At 38.5% G+C, this 18331-nt stretch overlaps 1 protein-coding gene across 6 annotated transcripts in view; it reads right to left on the bottom strand.

Moving 5' to 3' along the window:
• LAMA2 (laminin subunit alpha 2) overlaps positions 1-18331 on the bottom strand; it is a 482162-nt gene that overhangs the window by 275874 nt on the left and 187957 nt on the right. For 5 of the 6 annotated variants that reach the window (XR_010919459.1, XM_067546727.1, XM_067546728.1 and 2 more), the window contains exon 5: positions 446-625. Coding sequence is in view for 5 of the 6 variants with exons in the window: in XM_067546727.1 (XP_067402828.1) it covers positions 446-625 (180 nt within the window). In the remaining variant the exon portion in view is untranslated. Of the gene's footprint in view, positions 1-445; positions 626-8357; positions 8391-18331 lie in introns of those variants that run through there. The other variant, XM_067546731.1, reaches the window with a different exon arrangement.

Genomic DNA, 18331 nt, shown 5'->3' with positions numbered 1-18331 from the left:
TAAAACATGCTTTAAAACTGAAATGAATAAATAAATAAAAATAATAAAAGAGCTCTCTTGTATTAAAATGTTCAGTATTATGCAATGAACCAAAGGATATTGAGGGGGTGGCTTGAGGGACAAAAGATATTATTTGACAGCAGTCTCCTGCAGGTCATCTGTACCATAATCCCACAAATGTTTACAGCCAGAACAGCACTGCTACTGGCTCTTCATGTTAATAACTCCATTAAATAGAAAATATAAACAAACTTTCCCTTTTGCTGAGGATGAAAACAAAAGACTGAAGAAGGGAGAGCCATTTATCTGCCACTGGGAGTTTGACAGCTAACAGAAGCTACTCATATTCTTCCAAGATTTCCTGTGGTGATCCAAAGCAGGTACAATATTAGTAAGGATACTACAGCATCTGTTACACAGTTCTGTTTCTTTTGCAAGAACTTACTCTCCTTGTAACTATGTGGTCAATTTCACTGGGATCTTTGTGTGCAAACATCATTAAATCAGCATTCAGTGTCCGTATCCTCTGAAATCTCAGTCGAATAAAGCGAGCTGAGGTGAATTCCAGCAGTACTTGGGAAGGATCATCAGCACTCGGTCGTCCATTGATCAGCGATGTGTGAATCTAAAGAGAGAATTATTGAAACAATCAGGTTAAATAAATATTGCTTCTGAAGATGCCAGCAAATGTCATAGTTATGGTGTCAAACCAAACAAGGTGGTTTCAATGTAGTATTTAAAATATATATATATTTTTAGAAAGCAAATATTCCCTCGCCCCCAAAAGACTGTGATTTATTGTATATTTAACAACTTCTAGCACAACTGGCCCCAACCAATATATAAATAATAAATGAGAATATGTCCACACCTAATGTAGATAAATTCTCCTGTTCTAGACTGACCTCCCATTAAGTCATTGAGCAAATGAAGCAGTTCTCAAGAAATTTACAAAAAAGGATTATGGGGGAATTGTTCTGGGAAAAGTTCTGCCAGAAGAAAATGTCACATGTAATAAAATACCATTCTTGAGCACTTTGTGGCAAACCAAAACATTTTACTTTATAGTTTGGAGTGTTAAATTTAAATTGGCATATCTTTATTAGATGATTTCTTCAGGTCCCTTCCAGAAACTACATTCTATGATTCTATTACTATCTGGTGAACAGAAAAAACATGACTCCATTTTCAGATCCCAAATTGAATAGGCAGGGCTGGTGTGGAGAATGAGCAGTTGTAGTAAAATGGTCATGATAGAGTTAACTGGGTCGCCCAGAGTGTTATAGGATAGAGCCATCCTCCACTCCTCTCTGACTTCTTGTACTGAAAGTAAGAGTTTTCTCCCCCGCCACACACTTTGTGTGGGGCAATTGAATAGAGGAGCAAGTTCCTGCCTGCAGTCCTATGAGTCAAGAGGATGCTGCCAGGAGGAATGCAAACAGGAGACAATACAATGACCAAGATCAGTTACCACTGAGAATACCAATGTCTTTACGGAAACAACAGGGGACCAATTAGTTGGGAAATGCCCACTTGCCTGGCTCCAAACAGGTGAGCAGGTTAATTTTTCCTCAATTCTGAACCTACGATCAAAGGGGCACTAAACCATTACAGAACCTGACCTAGAGAAAAAGGAGGTGTGAGTAGGCAACAGCTGTTCAGGGGGAAGACATTATGAGTGTAAGAGAGAGAGAGAGAACTGCAGGGGGACAGTGTGGCTCTTCCAGCCCAGATATGAAGGTAGCTGGGCTAAATGTTAATTACCAAAACTTGCAAAGGAAGGATGAAGTTTAGGTGAGACCAGATGACTATAGACTGTTGTTGTTTAAACCCTTCTCAGTGCCTGCTATGTACTTTTGGGTGAATAAACAATACATTTCTTTTGCTCAGTCACTTTAATCAATCTCTGATCACAGACTCCCAGAGGGAAATGTCTTACAGGTGCCAAATACAGTTGGCCCTGTCATGGTATCACATCTATTAAATTCAGTCGGAGAGCGGTAGAACTGTGGGGTACCATCCAGAGAGTGGTGAAGGTAGCAGAACCTGTCACCTGAGGGATATCCTCAAGAGGGCCTGCAAAGAGGCTGGAAATAGGGTTTTTTTTAAGCCTTATGGGAGGAATGCAGGTACAGGCCTGTCACTTGGAAACAGTGCCTCCAGGAGACACTGGGGAGAGATTTCAGGCGCAATTCGCCCTTAAACGATTACAGCTGGCAACTAGGAATTACATCTTTTTACTTATGAAATGACCAAGTTGAATCTGGATTGGAAATCACTGTGACACAGACCTGGACCCCCCCGTCACTGTAGTTTTATAGAATGCCTTTTCAGAATAAAACTACACTTTAAAACCTCCCAGGGTCTATCTGCCAGCAACCCATCTCTTCTGCAAGGCTACTGCAGTAACAATAATGATTTCCATTTATATTGTGTCTTTCAGATAGAATGATCATTAAGTACTTTATAATCTGATTTTAAATCTATATAGGACTCACTTTACATACCACTGAAATGTAGCCACCTCTTTGGTGAAATGTGGTGCCTGTTAAGCAGTGCGCACACACTACATCTCGGTTTAGGAGAATAAATGAGGAGTATTTTATCAAATTGAAGGTGTAGGGGGAATTTTAGGTAGGCAAAATGTAATTACACAAATAATTTCTTCTTCTTTTCAGCATCTGTGATGAAATCATTAATTTCCCCCAAGAAACATTTTAGAATCTCCATTAATAGTGCAGACTAAGATGTTCCTACTTCTTAGAAGAGAACAGGAAAGAACTAAGAGTACCTAGGAAACCTTTGCCATTAAATCAGGAATACGAAGTTAGAATTTTAACTATGACCCATTTAAGAGTGTTTTTAAAAATGAAGTTTCAGCTTTTGCCTGTTAAAATATTGTTTCAATTTAACCTTATAATAAGATTTTACTGTTTTTGAAGAGCATACATTCATTTTTTCAAATTCTTGCACTTACTGAAAGCACTATCAGCATGCTAGATGATACTCAAATAAAGAGGAAGATGTGATCCCTGCCCAGAGCCAGACGAAGGTGTTTTGCCACCATGGTCAAAAACGTTTTCGGCACCTCCCAAGCAGAAAAAACAAACAAAAACCATCTGGGGGATGAGGCATGTCCCTTCTTCACAATGTTGACTTGGCACCCAGGGCAACAGACCCTGATCCTGTCCTCAGAGTTTATGAGTTAGCCCCAAGAACTGTCCCAAACAGTCTAATCTTATCTTAGGTACTTATATGGCCTTCATTTTCATAGTATCTGAGCACCTCACAGTTTTTAATGTCTTGAAGTAGGGCAGTGCTATTATACCTAGATTACAGATGGGGAACTGAGGCACAGAGGCTGAATGGCTTGCCTAAGGACTTACAGGTATTCTACAGCAGAGCTGAGAATTGAATGTGAGTCCTCTAAACCCAGGCTAGTAACCGAACCATAGGGTCATCCTGACAAATAAAACCCCAGTTAGGAAACAATCTCATGCTTTGCACATCTCACAGTTGTATTTATTAATAACCTATTCAAAACGGCAAATTCTCCTACCTTCACTTATATTGAACAATACTTTCTTTCTCAAACTGTTCCACTGATTTCAATGGAGTACTTTGCTGAATTAGGTACTATTGAACACAAGGACATCAGAATCTGGCCTGATATTTGCACTGAAAGCTGTATGTCCTCAATTAGTTCTAGCTACCAAATAAACTCTTTTCTAGATTCATTTTGGAATCTAAGATCACTTAAAACTACTGCATATCCATATGCTTAAAACTCAGTCATGATTATCTAAACAGGGACTTCCTCGGCATCAACTTCTAATGCATCTTGTGCTTGGAACAGAGAAAAATCCCACATGATGATCTTAAAGCTTTCTGTAAAGCACTTGTAGCTTTAAAGAGGACTTTTTCTCTTTTTATTTTGTTTAATGAAATAGACACAACAATTGTGCTTCACATGGAAGTATGGTTTTAATTTAAAATCAACACATATTTCAACAAATAAGGTTGTTGTTTTTTTTAAAGCATGCACATTTTCTCATTTAAACTAATAAATCATATGATAGCTACCTGAAGAATTCAACAAAACAATACTTCTTCCACTCACAGCTTTGGAATTTCAAGTGAGCTACTTTGCCAAGCAATCTACTGAGTACAGTCAGTCCCAAGCTGTTCCTGGGATATAAACCCCCCCAGCTGTTTGGCTATGTTGCTTGAAACCTTCACGTTCACTTTCCTTCCAAATAAACTATATCACTGGCTGGGATGTTTTCCCTGGTGCATATCTATATGCTGATGTTTAAATAAACTGGTATAGGGCCTGTACTGGAAGCTGTAATTCTTTTGTAAACGACAAATGCTTCTCAGTGGGACTTGTCACAGAGATACATTAGGAGAATACTTCAAAATAACCATTGTTTACCAGCCTAGTGCCCCTTTGTTCAACTACTCACCAGTTTACTTTCAATTTAATATTAAAGCCATTGGCATATCAAGCCTGGTATTCTGTCTAAGGCAAGAAGGCAGTATCTGAGATATTTCTGAGGAAGATGAACATCCCCTTTTATATACACCTTACCAGTAGTGCAATGGAGGGGGACATTTCTTCCTAGCCCTGCAGGAAGCTTCTATCCCAAAGCATAACAATAAATTGTTGAGGAGCGGGAAGCAGAAATTTTAACCTTAAAATTATTGAAAGCGAATTATATTGTGAAATATTCCTGCAACAATATGCAAAGACATTAAATATATGAAGATAGACAGTAAGCAGAACAACAATAAATTAGTTTTGTACCATTTTTTGGGTCGGTCCCATTTGCTGGTTATCCAAATATTTTAGTTCAGCTACAACTTAACCTGGTTTAATACAACATTTTGTCTAATTTCTACGGTAGTTTTATTTGCTGCAACCTTTTATAATAGAATGATGGAATAAACCCACTGTAAACAATTCATTTTCAACACACTTAAAATATTATTGGCAAATCAATCCCTCAGCATCTAGTTCATGGAGCCTACAGAAAAAAAAACTTTGTGGGTGTTTCTGAGCATGAGCATTTAAATTAGGATCCTAAACTCATAATTTCAGACATCATTAGAGTTGTTTTCAAAACAGAAAAAAATAGACTGGAAGCTCATGTAACAGATAATTTCTAGCCAGATGATTTCTCATAGCCTGTGCCATAATGTTACTACACAAGACCATTAGAATTCCTCTTTCCCGTATAATACATAGTGTATTACGCAGAATTTGAAGAATTTCTAATAAATGTCTGACTATCTTAGTAAATTAATAGTTTACTAAACCAAAGACCAGATCCTATTCTATGTATTGTTAATGAGTACAGAGCTGCTTGAAATGCAATGCTTTAAACTTGCATAAAAATGTCAAAGGCTGTGTATGTCAAACTCTACCTCAGCTAACTCATTCCCCCAAAGAATACAGTCAAATGTCAGCTTAATGAACTGTTTTGCAAATACTATTGTGTCATTGACAACTATGCCCTACAGCTTAATCTAAGTAGGACTTCCTCTCTTCAGTACTACTTTGCTTGCTTTTTGTCATCTTCTTGGTTCCAATTGCACCTGAAACTTAAATTTCTTCCCGTCGCCATTCCTTTTCTACAGTACTGCAATTCTCACATTTGTCATTTTTGGATGAAAAACAATTTGTCAAAGACATTGTCCTCCATGAGATATTTAAACAGATTGTTCCTTGTCAAAGCAATGGTTATTAATAAATCATACTATAATATGGAATTCAATTCTCCTGAAAGTATATTTGTCATTTTAAGTTTTATTTTCTCTTTGTTTCTGCAGCAGCTAAGAGGAAATATTACTCTAGGGTGAGGTTTCAGCAACAGTTGTGCATATCTAAAACCATAAAGGATTTAGCCAATAGATATGAGGCACCACTGAAACACCGTACCCTTACAAAGACACTAAAACAATGGACTGTGCTAAATTGGTTGGAAAAAAACCAAAGGCTCAGCTCTTACAGGAAGCACAATTTTCTCAAAAATGCAAAATTCTAGAGCCCTTTTTAAACATTTTTAAGGTGATTGGTAACAGGCTGTAGAATCTTCAACCTCCATAGTTGCCAGTTTGAGCCTAGGCCAGGTTGTTAGTGATTCAAAGTTATCATTTGTTGCTTATTTGGTGCCTGATCCAAATTCCATTGAAGTAATTGGGGATTAGGCCCTTGATCCCTCTGAAAAATTAGTTGGTGGTGTCAGTCAAAGTTTACAGATGTCAACATTGCACAACTACTGCCTAAACTAGTAGCTTTAGCAATCAGGCTGAGGACTGAGGGTATGTCTACTCTGCAATTAGACACCTATGGGTGGCCTGTACCAGCTGACTCGGGCCCCCAGGGCTTGGGCTAAGGGGCTGTTTAAATGTGATGTAGACATTCAGGCTTGGGCTGCAGCCCAAACTCTAGGACCCTATGAGGTGGAAAGGTCCCAGAGCTTGGGTTCCAACCCAAGCCCAAATGTCTACACTATATTTAAACAGCCCCTTAACATGAGCTCTGCAAGCCCATTTCAGCTGGCATGAGCGGCTTTTTAATTGCAATGTAGACATACCTGTAGAGAGCATAGATACTGCCCTAATTTACTGTTTCATGGCAGTGAGAGCTGTAGCACCTCTGAACATTATGCAATAAGCTCTTGCTTCTGCAAGTAGTCCTTCTAAGCCAGAACTGAAGCACACTGGTGTTATCAAGCTTACTCTACCTCTTACCTACTCTGTAAATAAAGTATTTCAGTCTCTGGAACTGTCAATCTGGCATCTTTCACAAGCACTACAAAATTCATTTAAAAAAATGGAAATTTCACTTCTTATTAAAAAATTATTTAATGCAGATGGCACATTTCCCAAATATGGCATTCCATTGAAGTCATTGGGGATCAGGCACTTGATTCCTCTGAAAAATTAGTTGGTGGTGTCAGTCAAAGTTTACAGATGTCCTAGTTCAGGATATGGTTTTTTGGTTCAGGTATGAGCTTATTTTTATTATTATTTTTGGACAACAATTGTTAAGGAAGCCAACAATTCCATGAGCATAGCTAAACAACAACGGACAAGTATTTATTAAGTTGTAAGTTTTATTGAGGGAATACAAAAAAATAAAAAAGTACTGATTCACAAGTTTAACCAACAGGGAGTCTAAATAATGTTAAGATACCTCTCCCCCATTTTCCCCAAATTTGCACAGTTTTGATTTCACTTGTTCACCATGAGGCTGTTCTGGGATCCCATTGCATATTCCACAAATGTTCTTGTACACCTTTTGATAAGAGAATACACTGTGGGATCCCAGACAATTCATGGCCAGAGCATGACAGTGACTAGAGGAAAGAACCCATAGGAACTTGACGAGCTGTTAAGCAGTTTGAGGGGATCCCAAATGCAACCACTGATGTAAAGGAGAGGGAGAGTATGAGGATTTGAAGGATCTTTTCTTTAGTAAAGGGTAAGGGAGGTGGGGACAGTACAAAAACAGTTCATTTAAAAACACTGAACAAATACATCTGCTATGGAATATTGTTACATAAACTGCATCGATGTGCATTTACATTGTACCAACCATGCTTGTTTTGAGCTTTGATTCACAAAAATGATGGATCAGAGGAAATTTAAGTAACACATTTTCATTTTTGTTTTTTTATTTCGGTCCCATATGTGGAGGAGTCAGTTACAATTACAGTACAATGCTGGAGCTCAAGCTCTATCTAAAGTGCCAAATTCTGTGTCATTTCAACTGGAGCACAAACTTGAGAAATACTTTTGAAAAAACAGATGGGATGCTTTTGAATGGAAAGCATTCAGTGCCTTTAAAATCATTTTTGATATTTCAAAAACAAAATAGAAGAAACAAGACATTCTGCTGTAGAATATGAGCATTTTTGACCCCTCTCCCACTCTGATCCAGGCTTTTCCAAATTGGGTGTTATTTTATGGGGGCTAATGGAAGAAAGAACAGAACAAATTCATTTCTAAGTAGTACAGAGAGAACAACAAAGGTCAGCAGTGGTACCATATATCTGCCTAAACAAACTAATTTAAAATATGGCAGATTTAAAAATTATAGCCATGGAAACAATTATATCTTTTTCTTGACTTCTTTCACTAATTGCTGTGTAATATTACAAAAACTGTAGCGCTTACTCAGAGTGGCTATAAATACAAGTTCTGATAGGGTTTTATCAAACTTTTAATGAGCTTTTGTCATTCCACACATTTAAAATAATACAATACAAAGTCCACTACAAATGTATAGAAAAGTGATCCCTTTTCCTCCTCCTGCCCTTTGCTTCACTCTCCCTTCCCTTCCTTTTCACCTGGTACTAATGAATGCCAGCTCCTCCTTCTCTTCATCTCCCCAGCTCTCACTCCCTCATTTATCTTCAATATTTCCTCCAGTCACTCTACCACACACACTCAGAATGAACCCAACTCTCTCCAGCCCTGTACTAAGTCTTTAATGGGTTTTACTAATCAACAAAATGAAGCAAGTAAGCAATCACATACTCTTTCACAGTCTTCTCTATGCTGGTACATTTTGAGGTTCTAAACAATAATAAATAGATAATAGATAGATTATAGATAGATAGATAATAGATAATAGATAAATAGATAATAAATGTTCTGAAAAGTAATTAATGATCTTATTCAATGTATATGACATTTTCAAGCATATATTTCAGACATCTGTTCAGGGCCTTCAGATATCCACTCCCTTAGAGTAATTATTTAAGGACCCTAAATTCCTTCCTCTCACACACAAGAAGAAAAATATGCATAGTTTGCTAAATGCACCATGATATTCTTCTTCTGCTGGAATGAAACCAACCTCTGGCCATAGCATGGCAGCCAGCCTAAAAGAATAAAGAGCAGCACTGGGATTGTCATCCCCATGACCTAAGTAAATGCTGAAACTCAGAAGTGCATTTCCTTAAGAAGCCTGTCAAGCTTATGTAACCCTAAAACAGTGAGTCAGGTTTCAAGTATGATATAAAAATATGATTAGCAAGTACAAGTATAAATCTTTGAATTATTTGGTGATATTGGCAGATATTTATTTATTTATATTTATAAATATATTTATATATTTATTTATATTTATATGCATATTTATATATATATATGTATTATTTATATTTTATATATATTTATTTATATAAATCTATGTTACATTTCTCTTTCCAGTTAACAATCAATCAATAGAATCAAACAGACACAGAAAAGACCAAACAAGTCATTTAATCGTTTCTATCCTCCATCCCCAAACTGTGAAAGATTGTTCTGTACAGTATGTACTTTGTAAATTGTTACTTTTAAATCATTTGCAACACATTATCTCAGAAAGCTTTATGATTCATGCTATAAATCATTGTTCTGTTTTCCACAAATGGCAGAAATTACAACAGAGTTTCTGCTGAGGGACAGAGGAAATGCCAAGATGGAAAAATGGATTGTCTCATGTACTACCAGGAGGAGGCTTTCATTCCAACTTGGCCTTCAGGGAAATGGCAGCAAATCTCTTTCTCCCTTGTTTTCAAACTAATGACAGATTGTTGTCCTGCTTGTTAATAATTTTTAAGAGTCACCTTCATTCTGATACATAACTTAAAAATACTTATCTAACAGTAATTGTACATCTGCTCTAAATTTTGCAAGTTGAAAAGGTCATAAGCCAGGTTTAATGCAAAGAGAGAAATGCTAATGTTCTGCAGAAATATACAAACGGCACAAAATTTTGAAAAGGCAACTAGTATAGTTTTCTTCTTCAGTTTTCCACCAAAGTGTGTAGCTTGCTACAATGTACAGTAGTGATCTGCCAGACTATTTGCACACTGGTTAAACAGTTGAATTATTATTATTTGTAATTTAATAGCACCTACAGGTTTACCACATAATAAAAGTTTGTGCAAACAATTTCCCCATGTGGAACGGGCATAGATGTGTCGCATCCATAGACAGCATGTCATATTTTACTATATGTTACATGTTTGTCAACTGCATTACATGAAATATTAATTATTATTTCCATATTAGTTAATGAGACAATATATGATTGTGTAAATCCAATATGTAAAATGTATTCTTATATGGCACTCGTGTAAGATTATATAGTGACCCACATAGAAATACATATATACAGATATATATATGGCTCCCAAGTTCCATTTTACTCAAAGAGATAAAAATACAGTAGAGCCAGGCAAACAGATCCAGACTTGAATCTTTGCTCAAAACTCTCAGCTGCACTGCCTCGTAAGAGTTTGGAAAAAAAGATTGGTTAAACTATTTGTAAAATTGTTTTTTTCATGTTTGTGTTCTCATTTGAATTTTCCAACTCCAGCTAAAGTGTAAGTGCCAAAATATTGGAAGAAAGGGTGTTCTCCAGCCCAGTGCTGCAGTCTTAATATTTTGGGCTAGTTTGTACTATCCTTACTTCCACAGGTAAGCACTTACTTACATGAGTAATCCTATTCTACTCAGTGGAACTAGTCATTTTAGCAAATAATGTAAGGATTGTACCATCCACACTTTATGTTATCATAGCACTTTATATTTTCAAAGCAATGAATGAGGGCCTGATCCAATGCCCACTGAAGTCAATGGCAAGTCTGTCTGTTGACTACACTGGACTTAAGATCAAGTCTGATATTTCTGTAACATGACTAAAATTTCTGTTTTATAGAGGGAAACTTGGGACAGAGACATTAAGTGACTTGCCCAAGATTGCACAATCAAGTCAGTAAGAAAGCCAGGATTAGCACTCAGGACTCCCAAGTCCCAAAACTACATTTAGTAGACTATGTTACCTATGTCTAGGATGTGATTCTTGCTCAAGAAGTGTAAATTGTTTGAAGGAAATGCTTAGCAGAGCCGGGCCAAGTTTGAGCACTGTTTTACCCATCAATAATAAATGAATGTTACACAAGTTATCTCACCATCCTTTGTGCAAAGATAAAGTAGGTACATTTACACAGAAGCTGGGAGTGTGCTTCCCAGCTGGAGTAGACAGACACGCTCTAGCTCCGGCAGAGCTAGCATGCTAAAAGTGTAGCCAGGGGTAGCACTGGGGGTGGCTCAGGTTAGCTGCCTGAGTAAGTAACCCGGGTTTCAGGTGGGTTTATACTCAGGCTGTTAGCCTGATCTTGCAGCTGCACTGCAATGCTGTTTTTAGCATACTAGCTCAAGCAGAGTTAGTGCATATCCATCTACCTGAGCTGGGAAGCATGTGATCAGCTGCAGTATAGATGTACCCTGTGTACTCTCTAAATATTGGTGCAAAACAACATGTTTCCGTGCACATATTTACAAAAGAATACTCCAGGGGAATGTACGATACTGGTGTCTTGTTTTTAATCATATAATAATTTCAGAAAAATTGAAGTTTTTCATGCCTATGAAAATGCCCTGAGAGATTGCAACAGATCACATGGAGAAAGAGATTATTGGCATTATTATTCACATTGCTGTTGTCTTTTCTGTACCTGATGCTATTTCAGAGAGAACTATGGTAGCAACTCAAGGCAAACTGACAGCTTGAGCTCTGGAGTCAGATCCCCACAGGCAAAGACAACATACAAAATGCGGTTTGGGTGCTCAGAAGGTCAAATTAAAAATGGAAATAGTAAAGTAGGTATGATTAAGTTTATCCGTAAACTCCTATGCAAAACCCCTGTGTGTGTATGCTGGAATCACTAAGTGCACCAAGTTTTCTTTTATTGGGTAGAAAGATGTCTTTCAATCCACTGACACTGAATTGACTATTTTTTAGTTCTGAGTACTGTTCAAAATGTTGACTCTTTGATCCATTAGTGTTGACAATCCCAAACTCCTAGTGAACAGGGATTACATCTGGCTGTGGGGAAAATTAGATTTACAGTTCATTTGTAAGCCCCTTTCCCTTTTCCTTTCTTCCCTGTCTATCCCTATCAGCCAATCAGGTTGTAGTGAGCAGGCCAAGCTGTAGGGCATGAAGAAGAGAAAACAAACAGGCAAGCATTGAGAAGAAGCAGAATTCAACACTCCTGACATCACTGGTCTGATACTAGCACAGAGGAGCTGTAAATTCCCAGGTAAGTGGGGTGTTGGAAACAGTGGTGCTTATTAGAGTGCCTGGAGGGGTGAATGCTCTTGCTCAAAGTTCCATAGGCTGCAGAGCCAGGGGAAAGGGAGGACATGGCCCAACCAATTTTAAGCACACCTGTACTAAATCAGTATGGCTAATGTCTGAGTATTGCAACACCACTGAAATTTAACTGGCCACCCCCTCTGCAGATGGAGAGGTAGCCAGGCCAAATGGTGTTGTGATCTGATGCATGGGGAGTCAGTACCTGTACAGCAGAGCACAAGAGAGTCCACCAAGAACTCGACTCCTGGAGGCACTGGCTCATGAACTGAGTGGGTAGGAGGCTCTCCATCCAAGGGAAACTCATCGTGTCTCTGTGTAAGAGGGGGAGGAGGGAATGAGCAGGGACTGGGACAAATTCCCTGCCATGGAGACAGGAATTTGCCCCTTTCCCCCAAGAAATATCTGAAGGAGTCAAGGGAGCCAAGACCTGCACTAAAAAGAGAACTGGAAAATATAGCAAGGAGATAGAAGTTGAGCAAATGGCAAGTGAAAGGAATGGCAACACTAACCTCAAACCACTTGTCTCTCAGGTGCAGCCATAAGTGCAGTTTTAAGCTGTGTCTAAATTTGTTCTCATGAAAGAATATTTTTCTTTTGTTTATTTAAGGATTCTCACATTCCTTCAGTCTCTTAATATGTACTTCATGATTCCATTTGTATGGAGAAAATAAACAAAGTCTGATGCATCTGTTCAGTCAGAACAGCCTTTTTTAGCACAGAAACAGGAAATTACCTCTTGACCTTGCACTTATCTTATTAGCATCTCAGGAAGCCCATGGGGTTAAGAGTTCAAGGTGGCAGCACAACATTGCCACCAACGCTGCATCATCATTCTCACCATAGTAATAATGGTGATAGGAGAACTCATGTGAAGAAAGGGAAGGAAAAGGAAAAAGACAGTGAAGGTTACATCACCTCCTCCACATCCTCAGTTTATCATTTGGCTTAGGCAGTTGATCTTAGGGAGGAAGGGAAGTCTTGATAAAGCCTAGGATTGGATCCCAGAAGATGTAATTTCTATTCCTGGCTCACCCTACATCAGTCACCGCCCTTATCCAAAGTCATTTGGCCTCTCATTTTCCGATTTCATTCTACTGTCTGGTATTTATTCCAACAGTAGAATCATATCAATGATGGTTATGGGGGGATGAGACACTCCCACACAATCCACCAAAAGGATCCACTGGTACACTACATTTTTATCTATCTACATACCTCGATATTTATACCACACTTATTACCATGACATCACAAATGCTTCAAGAACTGTAAGAAAAAGTGAGAAAAGTGTAATTGTCAAACGTTTATGGGAGGTGAAGAATCAGATTCTAAAATCCGGGAGCAAGAACATGAGGTCTGAAGTGAAGAGGCGGTAGAAAGTAAATAAGGATGAAGAAATGAGCGTGAGAATGGAGCAAGGTGGAAGAGGAAGAATCTTAGCAGCAAGAAAGTGAAAAAATGAGGTCCAAGTGGGATAGAATTCAGGGGCACAATACACTAAAGTGGCTCCTGAATTTATGGAATGATTTTTTCAGATTGTTTATGAATATGTTGAATAGCACTGGTCCCAGTACAGATCCTTGGGAAAATCCACTATTTACCTCTCTCCACTGTGAAATTTGACCATTTATTCTTACCCTTTGTTTCCTTCTTTTTACCAGTTACTGATACATGAGAGGACCTTCCCTCTTATCCCATGACTGCCTAGTCAGTGAAGGACATTGTCAAAGGCTTTCTCAAAGTCCAAGTAACACTATACCCACCAACCCTCCCTTTTTCACATGCTTGTTGACACCCCCAAAGAATTCTAATAGATTGATGAGGCATAATTTCTCTTTCCAAAAGCCATCCCCAACATATTGTGTTCTCTTCCCCAACATATTGTGTTCCTCTGTGTGTCTGATAATTCTGTTATTTACTATAGTTTCAACCAATTTGCCTGGTACTGAAGTTAGACTTACCAGTCTGTAATTGGCAGGATCACCTCTGGAACCATTTTTAAAAATTGTTGTTATATTAGCTGGCATCCAATCCTCTGCTAGAGAGGCTGATTTAAACAATAGGTTACATATCACACCTAGTACTTCTGCGATTTCATATTTGCTTATGACACATTATTTATAAATAAAACCATTTTTGCTTATGACAATTTCAATTTCATATTTGTTTATGACATTATTTATAAATAAAATATGACATATTATTTATAAATAAAACCATAAAAAGTACAAGCCAGTGGATATATATGGTTCCCACCATGAATAACAACAGTAGTTCTCCAAATACCAATCAGCAGAATACAGTGACTATGAGAAAATGCATGATCAATACATGTCCTTGTATTTGTCTCTAGCATTCTCCCTCTGTGTTTGTCTGCCTCGCTCTCCCTGACATCTAAAAGCTCCTTTCAAAATCCCTCTTATTTCCCTGCTCTATTTATGAAGAATCAATATTACATTAATACTGTACATCCCTCCATGGGTTGCAGACTTATCAAATTAAATGTAACAGTGAGAGCAGGTTGACACTGTTAAAGTAAATAACCCAGTGCTTTAGTACTTATGACCCACTTAAGATACATTTGGGCTGAAATGGCTCAGAACAGTGTAAGTAACTTTAATGGATTAGAAAATACAGTATCTGCTTACAGATCCTAGGAAGTCCACTATAGGCTTAACTATATGAACAGACAGGTATTTTGCTTTCACCATCCTACCTAGAAAGATTAGAGCAGCGATGTTAGGTTTGAACCAAAATGTCCAGCCTACATATTAGGAAATGGCAAATATGGCTCAAATCCATCTATGCAAGATTCCCATTCCCAGGCAGGTAAGGTTTCCTTGAAAAAATACAGCTAAAGTTTCACAATTTACAGAACCTGGGAATCAGCAAAGACTAGTACTAGCACCAGCTAGAAATATTAGGGAAGGGTCACAGACAAGACAATGGAAGACATCCCAAAAAATTAAACCTTTCCGACTTAATTTTCTTCTTAACGAAAAGCATCTCTCACAAGAGAATTAGGTCTTTGCCAACAGCAATAATTCCCCCATCTCAACCTAAATATACTTCTGGACCCTGAAATTCGGAGGTCTCCTTTGTCTACCGCAGATTCTTTAAAGAGTATGTGGCTTTCAGAATGTTTTTCTTCCCATTAATGGCACTTTGTTTGTGTTATTGTGTGATGTTGTGTGTGCACTAACGTTTTCTGTGCTATACCATATTGGCTTTGCACTAGGTTACCAGTGACTGATGTTTTACAATCCTGACGCAGTTAATCTGAACACTGAGGCTTATACAGTCACGAAAAATGAAATACAACACAGTAAATTACAATGTGATGGAAAGTAGAAAAGCTCACAATTATCTTAGTTAATTTGATTACTCTCTAGGTGATGGGGGAGGGGGAAAGGAACATGACAGAAAAAAGAATATATTATACAAACACACACACACATTATTATTGTGAAAGATTTCATTAAAAAGCATGTATGAGTGCTTAACTAAATTGTTATTTCTCAGAGCGCTTGTCCAAAGCAATGATGTCTATGTGAATTCATAGAGTTTAAAGCAAGACGGGACCACCAAATCATCTAGTCTGACTTGTATATCACAGGCCACCAACACCACCAAGCATCCGCACACTAAATCCAACACCCAACATTAGACCAAAGTATTACAATGCACAGGAGACTAGACTAGTACATGCCACTGACAGAATAGGAGGGACCAAGGGGCATCGATGCCCAAGGTCCCCACAATGGCAGGGAAATGATTAAGTGGGATATACCCAAATGATCCTAGTGACTGACCCGCACCCCACACTGCAGACGAAGGTGAAAGCCACCCAAAATCACTGACAATCTGACCTGAGGGAAAATTCTTTTCCCATCCCACATATGGATAGACCACATAGAAGACCCTGAGCATGTAAGCAAGAACCAGCCAAGCACCTGAGAGAGAACATATCACAGAACACTGGCTCACCCTATCTAGTGTCCCATCGCCAGCTGTAGCCATCTCTGATACTTCAGAGGATGGAAACAAAAAATAGGCAGAATACATGGGGGGCTAGAGGAGGAGGTGATCCTTTCCTGACTTCTTCAGATGACTATCTGAAGCTTGAAGCATGAGATTTTAGGATTATAAAACAAACTGGAAGTCTCAGCTCTGCTGTCATAGCACAGAGTCAAGGCTAAGACAATTCCCCCCTGACCACAAACTAGCAAGAAGTAATTATTTCCCCCGATTCCAATACACAGAAGACTGACCAGTATTAGCAATCTGAACATGCTCATAAAGAAGGGAGGGAACTAGTAAGAGGGAACTTTCGGTGACTAAATAAGACCCCTGCAGATCAGCCTAAAGACAAAAGGAAAGTGATTATGTCATATGCCTGGCTGTGCTCTCCTCTGGCTTTCAGAGAGCTGCAATATAACATAAAGACTCCATTCTAGCAACTTCTTTCCATATTGGGCAAGAGTCAACTTATCTGCTTATGCACACCTCTCTTCCACTATGCACCGCATAATCAGGCACTGCTTGAAAAACACCTCCTCTGCCTTCCGTGCCTAGTGCTGATCTATCAAGATCATATGTCTAACAGAGCAGGTGTAAATATGGCTCCCATTGTGACAGCAGTCCAGGATAACAGGCAGAGGCCAAAACATTGTTGCCCTTCTACTGCCGGACCTAATGAAGAGGAGAAGCAGTAAGTGCAACCTGTACAAGAAAGAAGAGCCATCTGAATCTGATTTCCCCTCAGCAGAACCACCACATCTGAAAATTCATGCTTCCTAGCTGGGGCAGGGGTGGCAGTGGGACTTTAAGAAATAGATCCTCTTTCCCCCAGTGGCTTGGCTCCCCTAAGTGGCCACATCACCAATCCTGCCTCCAAAGCATACCCACTGTCCATCCACAACAGAATCATTCCCAGTTCCAATTCCCTGATCCTCTCTTCCTCGCATCCAAATCTGTCTGCCTTTTAAATGTGTAAATTGGATTAACATTTACAATTTACACGTACTCTCAGCTATTCCTATTTTTTGTTAAATTTAATGCAGACTGATATTTTGAAGCAATAGCTCCAGAAGACAGACTGTACCCACACACGGAGAAAGATTTCTCTTTCTTACAAGTTTACATAATGGCTATGCATCAACATTAATCATATCTTCTGAAAAGGGCAGTAAAGTGAACCAGGTAGTCAAATAGTTATTTGGATTTACATTTCTTCATCACTGCCAAAGGAGGAATCTAAATTCAAATCCTACCTTCTCTTTTATAGAGTTGCTAAAGGCTGAAAGCCCAATGAGGAAGCCCACAGCCTCCTGGATGATGATTTATCCCTGTTATTGCATCACCAGTGACCCTGAATGCTTTTGGCCCAGACTCTGAATAGAGCTCTCTCTTCCCTTCCCCACTAGAGTAGAGTTGCTTGCAGGGACAATTGGTTATATAGAAAAGGGCAAAACAATTATTTTGTCTGTATGTTTCTGCCTATTGCCTATTATAGGCTTGAAACAGCTATCTGTGACTGAGAGAATGTTTCTCTAGGTGGAGGTGAAAAGAGGTGACTTCCACATTCTGCCCCATACCTCCACCCCAAATCAGCTGCAGCCCAGCGGAAAAGGTCATTTTTGATGAAACTGTCTAAACATTTAATGAAAAGTTCCAGAGGGGTAGCTATGTTAGTCTGTATACAGCAAAAACAACGAGAGTCCTGTAGCACTTTAAAGACTAACAAACATTTAATGAGTTACTGTGAGAGACTGACCTCAGTTCCCATTCTTCTTCCAATGCACTTAGGAGCATCTAAGAAAGACTGACAGGATAAGACGGGAAAACTTCATGTGTCTAAGTATAAAACTTACAGTATATGACATCAGACATGCCATTTAAAACATCAAAATAGATGAAAGCTCTATATAGTCCACAGAAAAATAAGTGGCACTAAGAGATAATGTCCAGAGACCAAAATGTACCTAATAGAATCAAGACAAATAGAAGTTCATGCACCAGTTACAGTCCAAAAAAACAAGAAAGTAAAAGTGATTGCAGTTTAAAAAAAAGGAACAAATTAGATGTAAAGGGAAGTGAAGCAAAAAATCACTATGGTAACTATTAATTTTTAGTTCTCACACAAATGATGATCTGAGAAAATCA

The sequence above is a fragment of the Emydura macquarii genome, unplaced genomic scaffold, assembly GCF_026122565.2.
Source record: "Emydura macquarii macquarii isolate MOO-44397 ecotype Brisbane River unplaced genomic scaffold, CSIRO-AGI_Emac_v2 contig_1146, whole genome shotgun sequence".
Classification (NCBI taxonomy): domain Eukaryota; kingdom Metazoa; phylum Chordata; order Testudines; family Chelidae; genus Emydura; species Emydura macquarii.
This window is presented reverse-complemented; position numbering and strand designations above follow the sequence as displayed.